At 39.7% G+C, this 12752-nt stretch overlaps 3 protein-coding genes across 5 annotated transcripts in view; 1 reads left to right on the top strand and 2 right to left on the bottom strand.

Moving 5' to 3' along the window:
- The window catches only part of LOC118430375 (triosephosphate isomerase-like), a 9365-nt gene extending 8781 nt beyond the window's left edge, over positions 1 to 584 (bottom strand). Inside the window, exons 1-2 of one of the 2 annotated variants that reach the window (XM_035841226.1) lie at positions 431 to 584; positions 98 to 222 (exon numbers count right to left, since the gene is read on the bottom strand). In XM_035841226.1, the coding sequence (XP_035697119.1) occupies positions 98 to 212 (115 nt within the window). In that variant the 5' untranslated portion in view covers positions 213 to 222; positions 431 to 584. The remainder of the gene's footprint in view (positions 1 to 97; positions 223 to 430) is intronic. The other variant, XM_035841227.1, reaches the window with a different exon arrangement.
- Positions 585 to 877: 293 nt separating this feature from the next.
- On the top strand, positions 878 to 6941 carry LOC118430317 (DNA damage-binding protein 2-like). Its single transcript, XM_035841090.1, has 10 exons — positions 878 to 1056; positions 1433 to 2553; positions 2683 to 2883; positions 3318 to 3463; positions 3830 to 3929; positions 4277 to 4454; positions 5189 to 5334; positions 5701 to 5865; positions 6148 to 6193; positions 6753 to 6941. The coding sequence occupies exons 2-10, from the start codon at positions 1471 to 1473 to the stop codon at positions 6935 to 6937; spliced, it is 2250 nt and encodes a 749-aa protein (XP_035696983.1). The 5' UTR covers positions 878 to 1056; positions 1433 to 1470; the 3' UTR covers positions 6938 to 6941.
- A 1170-nt stretch (positions 6942 to 8111) lies between these two features.
- LOC118430361 (SPRY domain-containing SOCS box protein 4-like) overlaps positions 8112 to 12752 on the bottom strand; it is a 20176-nt gene continuing 15535 nt past the window's right edge. For both annotated transcript variants that reach the window (XM_035841206.1, XM_035841205.1), the window contains exon 3: positions 8112 to 10326. In XM_035841206.1, the coding sequence (XP_035697099.1) occupies positions 10199 to 10326 (128 nt within the window). In that variant the 3' untranslated portion in view covers positions 8112 to 10198. The remainder of the gene's footprint in view (positions 10327 to 12752) is intronic.

The raw sequence follows: 12752 nt of genomic DNA, 5'->3' as shown, positions 1-12752 counted from the left end.
CTTTCAACGGCGATATGCACGTGCAAACCAAGTACAATGTCAATGCCACCCCCCTCCCCACAGTGCATATCTCCACGCATTGTCCCGCACTCCCTACCGGTGTCTCCCCTGTCCCCGGCCGTCAGCCACCCGCAGATCTCGTTGATGGAGTCTTTACTGCCGTTCATCTTCCAGTTCCCGCCCACGAAAAACTTTCGGTTGTTTCCCGCCATGGTTTTCGTTCTGTAGATATGCAAACTTAGAGTATATTCACACGTTGAAAAAAATCCAAGGTGACCCACTTACTTGAAAATACACTTTCGTTTATATATACAAAGAGATGTGGAAAATAAACAAGAGTTCACCAAATGAAATATCAGTCTAACAAGACAGCAGTTCACAACTGAGCACAAAAATGCGTGGACATCTAGCGCTATATTGAAATTCTTACCTTTATTTTAGATCACAGAAACTTGAGTCCTTCTTGCCGCCGATGTGGGCTACGTGAGGTCAAAGGCCCGCCACATGAAGTGGGTGAACATATCACGCTGTTTCCAGCCTCCTATTCGAGACGCACTATTTTTAGCATTTCAACGTCATTATAGTTCATTAGACATTAAAAGTGAAAATGAAGCATTTACATAGTTTATTTATACATTTAAGTATCAACTAGAGAATAATATGATACCAATATTCAAATTCTACAGCTCCGAAGTGGCGACATTATAATCGAATCTGCGGAATGCGACGTCAGCCACGAAGTTATTGTCTGTAAAAGTGAAAACCATTTCTTTCTTAGCTCCTTAAACAAAGGAATCTATGATTATTGCACCAAAACTTGACATAAAGGAGACTTTTTGTTGTGATAGATGAGAGAAGTTCTCAGTCACAAGTAGTATTTAGGCGCCACGCCCACATAAATGTTGTATTTATGTCGCCCACGTGACTGTTTTCGCGCCACATTCGCCTTACACAACAAATGCAGATCAGCTTGTGTAACTACAAAGGGTTGTGCATTTGTCCAGCTAGTAGCCACCACAGTCGCCTTTTGTCGCAGTTGACGTCGTAAGAACAAAGGTAAGTGTGTGTAGAAGACTTTGTGTAACGTAGAAGTATGTGGAGTTATTCGTGGATAGCGGTAGGATCCCTTTCGGCTGCAAAGTCATCATGATCTGTACTGACTGCTAGCGCTGTGTGATGTTTGCTCGCATATGGGGGAGGGGGAAGTACCAGTATGGGTATTAAAGGCGCAAGCAAGCGTTTGCAAATTATTCCTCGTCCCAGGAACATAGCCAAGGACATCCAGATAAGTTAAGCCTACCCATTGTGCACCCACGTGTATAACGGTACTCATATAATTTCCTTGGTCATGATGATGATGCTGTGAATTGCTGTATTAACAAAAAAATCTTGCAACAACATATTCACATTGAATCATAATTTGATGTTTCAGATATGATCCTGATAAACTAAGTGTATACAACAGTAAGTATGGCTCCGGCATCCAAGAAGTCCAACAAGAGGAAGCATCTCTCAGATACTCCATCCAGTAGTGATGAAGATGACTTTGAGAATCCTGAGTTTCTGCCTCGTAAAGCCAAGAAAAGATCATCCAGTAGGACCAGTCCAGCCTCTGCAAGGACGAAGACTTGTAGCAAGGACCTGAAGAATGGAACTTCAGCAAAGCCTGTGGTCAATGGCAAAAATCATGGAAAGAGGAATGGTAAAAAGCATGCAAAGGATCAGGAATCAAATCTGTCTGAGGATGAAACAGATTCCGATGGAGACGACCCAGACAGTACATGCAGCCAGGGTGCTTCAATGTCAAAACAAGAGTTGAAGCTTTCCAAGACAAAGAAAGTCGAAGAGAAATCTGCAAAGCTTTCTGCAGAAGGTGAGAGTGGAAGAAGGAAAACAAGTGCAGTGACAAACAGGAAAACAAGCACAGCAGATGTGACCCCCGGTATCTCACGTAAGAAAAGGACAGATTCAACGACTGAAGAAAATGGTAAACTGCTTGACAAGAAAAATGGGAAAATGCATGAAAAGAAACAGGCATCACAGTTGTCTGGTGATTCAGATTCTGACCAAGACAACCCAGCCTCACAACTGGAGGAAGTAAAGAAAGGCCTCTCAGCTTTCAGATACCAGAAAAGTCCAAAGACACCAAAGATGTTAGCAGAAAGAAAATCAACTGAACCAACAGCTTCAACAAGTAAGGGAACACCTGCGCAAAGGAAGAAGGCAGGTTCAGGTACTCCCGTCATGGAATGTCTAAAAGTCAAGGTGAAGAAAAGTTCTAGTTCTTCAAGGTCATCAACAAAGGCAAGTGGAAAGAAATCTTCAAACACAGGGTCTCCGTCAGGTGGCAAAAAGACAGGAGGGAAAGGGAAGACCAAAGGACAAGACAAGAAAGGGAAGGAGGCTAAAAGTCGTAAGGAACAGAAAATGACCCAGCAGTATGTGAATTTGGAGGAAGGGGATGTGTTGTTTGAGGTGACTCGGAGGAAGTCGAGCAGCAACATCGTTCTCTCTCTCAACAGAGCTGCCATGGGACTGAATAACAATGGGAAGGTAACCACGATTAAAAAAGAATTCTTGATTATTTTTGTAAACAATTGTTTGGTAATCACTCTTGTTGATCAAGTGCAGATATTGATAGCCAACGTATAAAACCCGTCCATGTGTCATTCCCATCCCCAGGTGTATGCATCACCCCACGAGCCGTACCTGCGGACCTTGCGATCCCTGGGCTTGTATCGTACAGCCAGTCCGTTTGACAGACGAGTCACCGTCATAGAGTGGCACCCCTCCCACCCCACTTTGGTAGCAGCTGGGTCCAAGGGTGGTGACATCATCTTGTGGAACTTCGAGAAAGTTGGCATGGACTGCTTCATTCAAGGGGTTAGTGTAGTTTTTTCTTCAGTTTTTTTTCCAACTGTTTTTAATAGCCATTCTATCCCATGTCAAATATACATAAGCTGTCTGAAACACTTCTGACCTATCAATGCTCAGTTGCTTCATTGTCCCTATATTATTCCTAGCTGTCCTCATTTCACAACATATTTTGCTCTCTAGCAAATCCTTTCACATAATCTCTATCTTTTATTACAATGCATCTCTCTTGGATAATCCTGCTTAGAGAAAAAGTTGAATATTGATAAACTTATAACATAAACCATAATTTACATCAATGAAGGTTAGACATCCAGGTAATAAGATATGCCAAGAAGTAGTAACTCAAGCAACTGGATATGATTTTCCAAAATCATAACCAGTTGCATGAGTAACTAATTTTTGGTGTCAACCATAATTTATATATTTATTTCCTTTTGTAGATTGGTCCAGGTGGCTATGTGTCTGCGCTGAAGTTCTCCCCCTGGAATGAGAGCCAGGTATACACAGCTCAGCTGGATGGTACTGTCAACCTGCTGGACTTCAACGGCAGAAACAACAGGAACTTTCTATCCACACACAGTTGGAGGTATACATGTCAGGTCATATTCTAATTCATTGGTAGACTATGGTAGGACACACGCTTTTTTGTGTCCCATTCATTGTTTAGGATTGCTTGTTGTTGATTTCCATTGTTAAATCTGGCTGCCAGACACTTATCCTTGAGAACAACTTTTTAATCAGTTTCCTGTCATGAAGTTCCAATTTGTTTTTGACAGACAGGAAGGAACTTTGTCTTTCCCAACCAGAAAATTAAGCAAGATGTTTTACAATTAATCAGTGCTCAGTCATTAATGGTATGTCAGAAAGAAACCCCAGAAATGTAGTATGATAGTCACAAAATAGTAGATAGATGATGAAAAACTTACTAACCCATAACTACTGTACCCTGCAGTAACTGGTACTGTGCAGCGGATGTGAACACTCCACACAAGATGCTGGTGGCAGGAGAGAGTCAGGGTCATGTTGTCATGATGGACACAGAGGGAGAAAAGGTGAGGAACCTATTACCTTTTACTTTTCTTTACTACCAATAGATAGAAAAAGTGTCTTCTACTCTATCTGCATACTCTACCTGCATAGGATACTGAACTATCACATACAGGTCTTGGTCGACTCTTTTTTTTTTTGGTAATGTCTTCCTGTGAGAGTGCTTCTTTCATACTTTAAACATGGTCAATTGTACTTACTGGAAAACTTAAAAACTTTTTTTGCACAGATTCAAGTGTCCAGTCGTTAATGACAATGATATAAAGACTTATAGATACCAGCTATATAGATACAGATACAGATACAGACTGATAGCAGCTATAAGTCAACTGAATTTGTTTCTCACTCCTAGTTGTGGCAGCATCGACTACACAAGTCAAAGGTGACCCATGTGGAGTTCAACACCGGCTGTGATTGGTTGCTGGTGACTGCATCCACAGACAGGACAGTGAAACTGTGGGACATCCGTATGGTGGAGGGGAAGGGCAGCGCACTGTACACGCTGGAGCATGACCATCCTATCAACAGTGGTGGGTTGTTACACCTTCACAAAGAAGGTTTCATTTTTGGTGTGTTTGCATGTGTGTGTGTGTGTGTGTGTGTGTGTGTGTGTGTGTGTGTGTGTGTGTGTGTGTTTGTGTGTGTGCGTGTTTCTATCTGTCTGTAAACAGCATAACTCAAGAAGCCTTGGATGGATCGTAATGATATTTGATAGGTGGGTAGAAGTCAGAAAAATGGTCAACTTTGATAATGGTCCCTCTTCAACTTCCATTTCTTATATCTCCCAAGATTTATTATGTACATAAACGTTAATGTACAGCACTATATTTCTGTCAACTGGCACCCTAAGTAGGTATTATCTTTCTGGACTGTGCATGCACCAGTTTTCTAATTCCATCCGTATTCTACCGGGGCTCCTTACACTCACTACCCCTAAAAAATACAGGGAAGTGAGTGTAAGGAGCCCCGGTAGAAATAGGATGGTACCCAGGCTACCAGTTTTCACCCTCTATAAGAATGCCTGGTGGAATTTGGCACAGTCTATAAGATTCCCCCTTTAAACTGCCTGTCTTCATTAAGCTAATACAAAAATATGCAAAGTATTGTTTCAAACAATTTTCTTTCAACTATTCTCACCTGTACAATATCGAGGTGAAGGTATGATGGTTGGCTGCAGTATTTGATGAATGATGAACAAGAGGTATATATTTTGGATAGATGTGTGGCATTTGTGCTGAGACTGTTGACTGTGTTGTCTCTATAGCTTACTTCAGCCCCAATGACCACTGCAAGCTGCTGACCACTGACCAGCACCACGACTTGCGAGTGTATAGCGGACCAGACTGGGGCAGACTGGACACTGCCATCTACCATCCTCATAGGTTCTTCCAGCATCTCACACCTATCAAGGTAATAACTTATATTCTTGAAAAGTACTTTGGGATGTTGGACAATATTGCTCAACTCAGGGGGTCATTGTGTCGAAACACTCCTGGAATATCGCAAGTCACATGTGCTCAAAAAGCTTGGGAGCCTGGGATCTAAGAGATACGAGGCCCACTAAGGATGTGCCTGTACAAATAGAGGATTAGGTCTGTTTATACATGTTTCAATAAGAAGTCTCTGACTCAAGTGCAAGGTGCAGCAGAGAAGCTGGTTGCAAATATACATTATGTCAGTGACTGCAATTGATTATAAGGTGAATTTTGATGAAGAGTCTGCCTATTTAAGTGTCTACTTGGTTATTTTATAATTGTGATGTTTTGTACCCATCAGGCTTGCTGGCACCCCATGTATGACCTGGCAGTGGTGGGCAGGTATCCAGATAACAAGTCTCCCCACCATGTTCCTGGGGAGGCAAACACCATCGACATCTTCAACATCAACACAGGAGAGACGGTGTGTCAGCTACAGGACCAGGGGGCTCCGGGCATCAAGTCGGTAAGTAGCTGTAGCTGTAGGTCATTTCTAGTGCACAGAATTAGACTTATAGCATTGTGATGCACTCACAGTTTGGTCCTGCAGCCAAAATGACTATCAACTGACTACTTTTTCCACGACTGACTTGTGTGTACTGAAGGCCTTATCAGGTTCTTATAGAAAAGTAGTTATTTCAATGATGATAAGATTTCTGATGCTGGCCAACATATATTCCCTTCTAGAATAAGAGTTTTTGCCTATCTTTTGTCTGTTTAACACATGTACACCCTACTACCTCTACAGCTCAACAAGTTTAGTCCAAGTGGAGAGTCACTGGTCTCAGCAATGGGTATGTGTCTGCTGTATTTATCAACATTTGAAGAGTAACTTGAAATATGTTTATATACTAGAGTTGATTAAAGTAGTCTGCCTGTATATGTATCTGTTACTACCGATTGGCATAACATGCCAACTTTGCAAGCAAGCTGTGCAACAGCAGCTGATTTTATATCATACTGAATATTGCACCTAACTTTTGCACATGTAGCTGCAAGCGTTACTTAAAGCTGTCTAGTCAGGATGCCCCAACTGTACATGATGGCTGGTATAGTGTCTGTACCAGGGCTGTCTCCAGCCTCTCATTTTTTTCTGTGCCATTCATTGTTTTTGATGTTGTTGATTGTCCTCGTTAAGTATATCATTTTAAGCCAGTCTTCAACAGTTGCAGGTAATGAAGTTTAGATTTTTCCGACGGATTGGGGGAATTTTTTTTCTGTTCCAACAAGCAATTTTCCGTCCTGGGATGGAGGGACGGGTCCTTGAGACAGCCCTGGTCTGTACCCTATGATGAACCAAAATATAGGTTAAGCCATTCAGAGTTGAACATTGATATTCATTGCTCCCTTCAGGCTACAACATACTTATCTGGCAGCGTAAGGAGATTCTCCAGGACAAGCAGGAGAAACTGATGGAGAAGATGCAGGGGGAAGTGGCAGCACACCTGGATACACCTGGCGTCACTAGGAGACAACGGCCAGGCCCACCTGCAGGCAAGATGGCCGCCAAGATCAAGAAGAAGCTTCAGGACCAGTGATGTTTATGCTCATCAGTTTCTTAACTGTATAGTTAGTTGTACAACTTTGGGAAGTTTGGCCCACTACAAGTTTAGAAATAGAAAGGTCATTAAAAAGGTTTCATATCTTTTATCAGTCACTTTTTGGTGCACACATTTGGCAATATAAACTAAATACTTTGTGAATTACATGCACCAAGACCTGAGAAATACAAGTTACATGTGTACATGTACAAAGAGTGATGCTGTCCTAACATGACATTTAGCTAGATTTCTGAAACAAGTACATGTAGTATTTTAACCTTAAGTCACAGTCCATTTTTTATCCTACTAACTTCAGTTTTTCACTCATACCTCTGTCAAGGTAAGCATTGTGAAATCGATATTTGTTGGCAGTGCTGGTATTTCAGAAAAAAGACATACATGTACCGGTACATGTACATGGTGATGTCTTACAGAAGAGGGACCATTAAGCTGTCATACCTCAGAGTAATATTACTCAGTTTTATTGATCATTACTGTTATTTTATATTGATAGAAATAGATATTTTAGACAATACTTTTATTTAAGCACTTCAGTCTTTGTTTAGTACATACTGATGTTGGCACTGATATGTAACCAAATGCACCACTTTCATAGAAGACATTGGTTCATTTTTCCATTAAAGTTTTAATCAATGTCAGAGAAAACCAATTTGTTCTCATGTGAATTACTCTTTGGATACAACAGGTGACTAATTTAGTTTCTGTGGTTTACATTATTTCGATATCTATTGCATTCATGACAATTATGTCTTACATGTCTATCAATCCACCTGCACTGTTTATATACCAATACTTGAAGACAGTACAAGACATTATTACATTCCTTTCCCCAATTAAAAAAAGATTAATACTATGTTGCTAACCCTTACTATTACTGTTTTAAGTTCCAAACATGTTACCTGGACCTAAGTGTTACGGTTGAAATTTTCAGTTTAATGTTTAGTTTTTTTGCAGTAACCTCTTCACTGAAAAAATGCATGATCTTGTCTTCTGGCCACATATCCCTGTTTCAACTGTGAACTAAAAACACCACAAACACACATTTTCCCCCTGAAATTTGCAGTAATACTGCTGGATCTCATTAAGTCAGCTGGTTAAATGAGATGGTCCTGACTTCATACAGACTTAACAGGTACAGGAGTCAAGAAGGTATGATAAAAGTGACATTTTTATTCAGCACTACTGGCCATGACTCAATACAATTGTGATGACGGCACTATAAACTACATTAGACTACACCAACAAATCAATGAACGGATTCCAAACATTCTAACTGCATCTGTGATTAAGAGAATATAGTCAACTTTCATTCTATGTACACAGGCACAGCTGCAGTTAAATGTAGAAATTACAACAATGCGCAGCGCTTCAGTTTAGTTCACATACAAGCAGACCAAAGGAACTTTGTACATTAGTAGCCATAAATGGTCTAAATCTCTGCTTTGTGGACGCTGCCATGTGGACAACATAATTTTCTTTTACCTAAAACTTACAACGCCTATCAAGGGGTTGGAGAAACGTATGCTCACAGCAGACTGGTTTGATACTGTGAATTTGGTTAGGTGAAGCCATCTCCTGTGATGTGACATATTCTTGGCAAGAGTCAAGACATGCACTGCTGTGAGAAAAAGCATGGCTTTGTGTGGCTTCAGGTACACAACAGTCAGCGTATTATCTCACCAAAAATAATACATGACGGGAACAACAAAGTTTTGGATAAGGTGTCGGACAAACAGGACACTCAATGTACATGAGCAACAATGCCAACTTTCTAAATTGTCAACAATTGCTAAAACATTACGTAGTGCTACTAAAATTGTGCATTAACCATTTCCCTATAGAAGTAATAGGCCTATACATGCACCAAATGTACCGGTTACTGTATAAACCAGCAGGAAGATAGTTAATGAACACTCTTTATCCTAACTACTGATGGAATTATCAAAATACATTGTGTGCCTGTTAAAAAAAAACCATGACCAAAACTTGGTTGCTTTAGATGGTTGAGTAAGCACTGTTTGTGACTGGTTGTTGGTTTCTATATGTCGCAGCTTCAACTAGGTTGAACACAAGACAGGGTTTACATGGAAGCTGGATAGCGCTACTATAAATTTTCTCTAAAACATCAGCAATATCTGTAGTAACAGTATAATCGTGTCTTCCTGCTTTTAAAGCAATTGCTACAACATGGCGCAGATTTAAAATAGTTTGCATCAAAAGCACTGGTTCAAATTATCATTCTTGCATATTGCCATACTTTCTTTGGACGTTTCTTGAGGTGAAAAATAACAATACAATGCTCTGTCCATTACTGAAGTGGTATTATACACAACTTCATTTATCTACATAGCTCTCATTCCTAAAACGAGCGATAACTTAATTTAAAATATGACTTCGTTAGATACATATTTAATTCTAAGAGGGAAGACAAAACTAAGAAAGTAAAATCTTCAAATAATGTTTTGAGCTTATAGAACAATAATAACCTTGTCTTCTTGGAACAACTGTCTTTGGGTTGTGCAGAGTCTTATTAATTCAGATGCCAACATGGTACAGATGATTTAATAAAGTTATAGAAATGGCCATTACATTTTTACTAGGTTAATCAGTGTTACTGTAAGTGCTTACATGCTAATTGCTTCTTCCATGTGAGGTAAGATCAAACTTCTGCACATACTTTTCTTGAACCTTGTGCAGGTATTCTGAAGTGACTGTTCCCTCACAAGAGTTCAAACAGTGTTAGGATGTCTGCTGTGTATTCTCAAGCTCACAGACACTCTAAGAGCTAACTATGCTTTTGGCCAAGTCTTGAAAAAGAATTAAAAATAGACTATAAGGTCTCCACATATTACAATCAGCACATTTACAAATCATGATGCTGAAAATGCAAATACATGTAAAAGAAAATTGAAAATGCTCACAATTAAATCAATCTGTACCAAGCATTTAGTCTTCCAAGAAATTAACATTTAATACGTTTGAGACCATTTTCTGCTGGTAACAATTACAGTGCTTCTTAAGCAATACCTTGGCATATATTAGATCAGACATTAACATTTCGAAATCATTCTCACATTGCATTTTCTCTACCACCCCTACTTTATGTTATGATCTCAAAAATACTAGTTTCCTCCAATCAAAGTGCCCGTCAACTTGAAAAGTAGGGGTGGTAGAGACAAATGCACATTGACCTCATTCATTACACATCCTCTGGCATTGATGAAGACTGCACTACTGTTATTGGTACAGCAGGTAGTTCTTGAGAGCTTGTGGGAGAGGGAGTTTGGGCACGTCCTTCAGGCGGTCCTTCCCCAGCGACAGGCGAATGGTCCGCCTGCACAGGTCCATCAACGGCAGGGGTTCCGCTGTGGGACAACAGAACACAGCTTGTTAGTAAATATATGTGCATCGCAAGCAACACAAATAGTTTCTAAATCTAGAAATAATCAATTCTGGTGCCTTCAACAATCTCTACACCCTGATAAATTTCCTCATACATCACAAGTTTAGAAAATTTGTCAAATGAAATTATTCTATATCTATTTCATATTTCTCAGATTGATATCCTGAACTCCTGTTCATTATCAATTTATGGTGACAGCTGCAAGATCAACATGACCGCCTCAGGAGACTCTCATCACACAGGCTCCAGTTCCATTGCTATCATATATCTCTGACCTTGGCCAAGGACATCTCATTCTTTCCATGAAGAATAATGCAAGGCATAATTCAGACGGGTTGGGGTTTTGTGCGCGTTAAAACTTGCGCGTTAAAAACCTGTGTGTTAAAATATGCAAATTAGCTGATTCCCTGGGGATTTGAAAATTTTTTTGCAGTTTTAAACTTAAAAGCTTGAAGAAGATAACACAAGATGAAATTAAGTATCATATTGTTGCATTCTAGAGTACAAATATCCCTTTCCAGGAGTTTTAAAGTGATTTTTAAACATTAAGTTTTAACGCGCAACAAAGGTTGATATTTGCATGTGAAACAATCTGCTTGAGAAAAGATGAAATGAACCTTGTAGAATGGAAAAAAAGCCCCAAGCAGTTATATATTATGATATAAAGCCTCACACTAGTAATTTTTCCATGTATTTGTGTCTAATTCAAGTGATTTTGAAATCTTTTGGATATGCAAATTAGCCTATTCCCAAGGGACCTAACAATTAGGTGCTTTTCAAACCAAAAATTCAGGTAACAGGATGAAAAATGTGACCCCATTATATGATTTTACATCTAAGAATTTCTCAATGCACAACTTAGTTTTTTAACGCGCAGATTTTTAACGTGCGCACAGATTTTTAACGCGCAGAAAACCCGTTCCCATTCAGACTGCCTGGGATTACATAGAATATTACTCGGGCATTGCATGTTCACTGTTATAATATCTACCAAGAGAACTTTTGAACTTGCAGCTGCAATTCATTTTAAACTTTCATCACTTTGACCGACATGAATGTTGTATAAAAAGATGTAACCCATTCCCTTGCTGTAACCATTAACCTGTGTCCACTAAAATATACAGGTGAACCTTGACTTGTCATTCTTATAATGTGTTTATCTCCATCAACATGACAAAATCTATATACGTTTAAATGTTAGATAGAGTTTTTCAATATCTTAGTTTTTTAATAATCTTAGTGACTCAAGAAGAAAAAAAGCTTTTTCCAATCCAGGCATAATAAGAGGCTGAGTAGAAGATGAGATGAGAACCCACATGGGGCATCACAACTAATAATACATGTAATCAGTTGAACCCCTACAGCTACAAGAAGACACCACCTGTCACTGCAGCTGTCTGTCTTCTGTTCAGTCCACACTCTACTACATGGAACCACAGAATTGTTGGCCTACATTGTTAGCCTGGTATCCAGCCGTATCATAGCTCCAAGCCTCTTCTGTCCTCTCCACAAATGCAGACTGAAGAGACCAGGGAACTATAATACTGCTGGATACCAGGCTACTACACTGTAGAGTGTAGTACTCCCCTCGCAATAGGTTTAGTTGGTTTTCTGCACAAAGATGAAGATTCCAAACCGGTAATTTACTATGAAGATATAAACCAATAAACTGAAAGTCACACTGTTTCTACTTTCTAGCCTGTTTCTACTTTCTAGCCTATAAGTATTTGATTTCTTTCTTGAAGCTCTTCTCTATGGAAAGCAGTCTTTACAGTTCACACTAAAAGATTCATGCTTGAACTCAATTTTCTTCTATTAGGTTATGACAGAATGTATTGAATCATAAATTTCATAGGCAAAAGGCAAGGATAAAAAAATACTGCCAAAGAGCTTTCTCTGAAGAAAGCAAGTTATAACATCTCAAAATGATGCCATGACTACAAAATGACAACTTTCTTTTAAGTCCAAATGGACCATTAGGTGAAATGCTTGGCCTTTGTTGCCCCTACTGCTATTTTCCCAGCTGTCCTTTCAGCTGTGCCCTCCAATCCACCCTGTCACAGCACCAGGCATGTGAATTCTTCATCATCTAAGTAATCCTACAAATATACCACGCGGTTCTGAAGGGTCTGAGATTATGCATCACCACGAGCACGTGCGAGGGTTTCACAATTCACATACATGGCAAACTGAAGTGGGCCCCCTGTTCCCATGAGACCGAAGCACATCTCTCACCATTTGTCTAATTCATATCATAGCAGCGCACGAGTTATCAGCAGGGTATGACAAAAACATGAAGCTGTATGGATTTACAGTACACTACCTCAGTATTCTTTAAGGTCATTTTGTTCCTAAAATTTTTGCAATGCCATGGTTTTCACATGTTAA

Source organism: Branchiostoma floridae, chromosome 14 (assembly GCF_000003815.2).
Source record: "Branchiostoma floridae strain S238N-H82 chromosome 14, Bfl_VNyyK, whole genome shotgun sequence".
NCBI lineage: Eukaryota > Metazoa > Chordata > Leptocardii > Amphioxiformes > Branchiostomatidae > Branchiostoma > Branchiostoma floridae.
The sequence above is the reverse complement of the archived record's forward strand: the minus strand, read 5'-3'. Positions and strand labels throughout refer to the sequence as shown.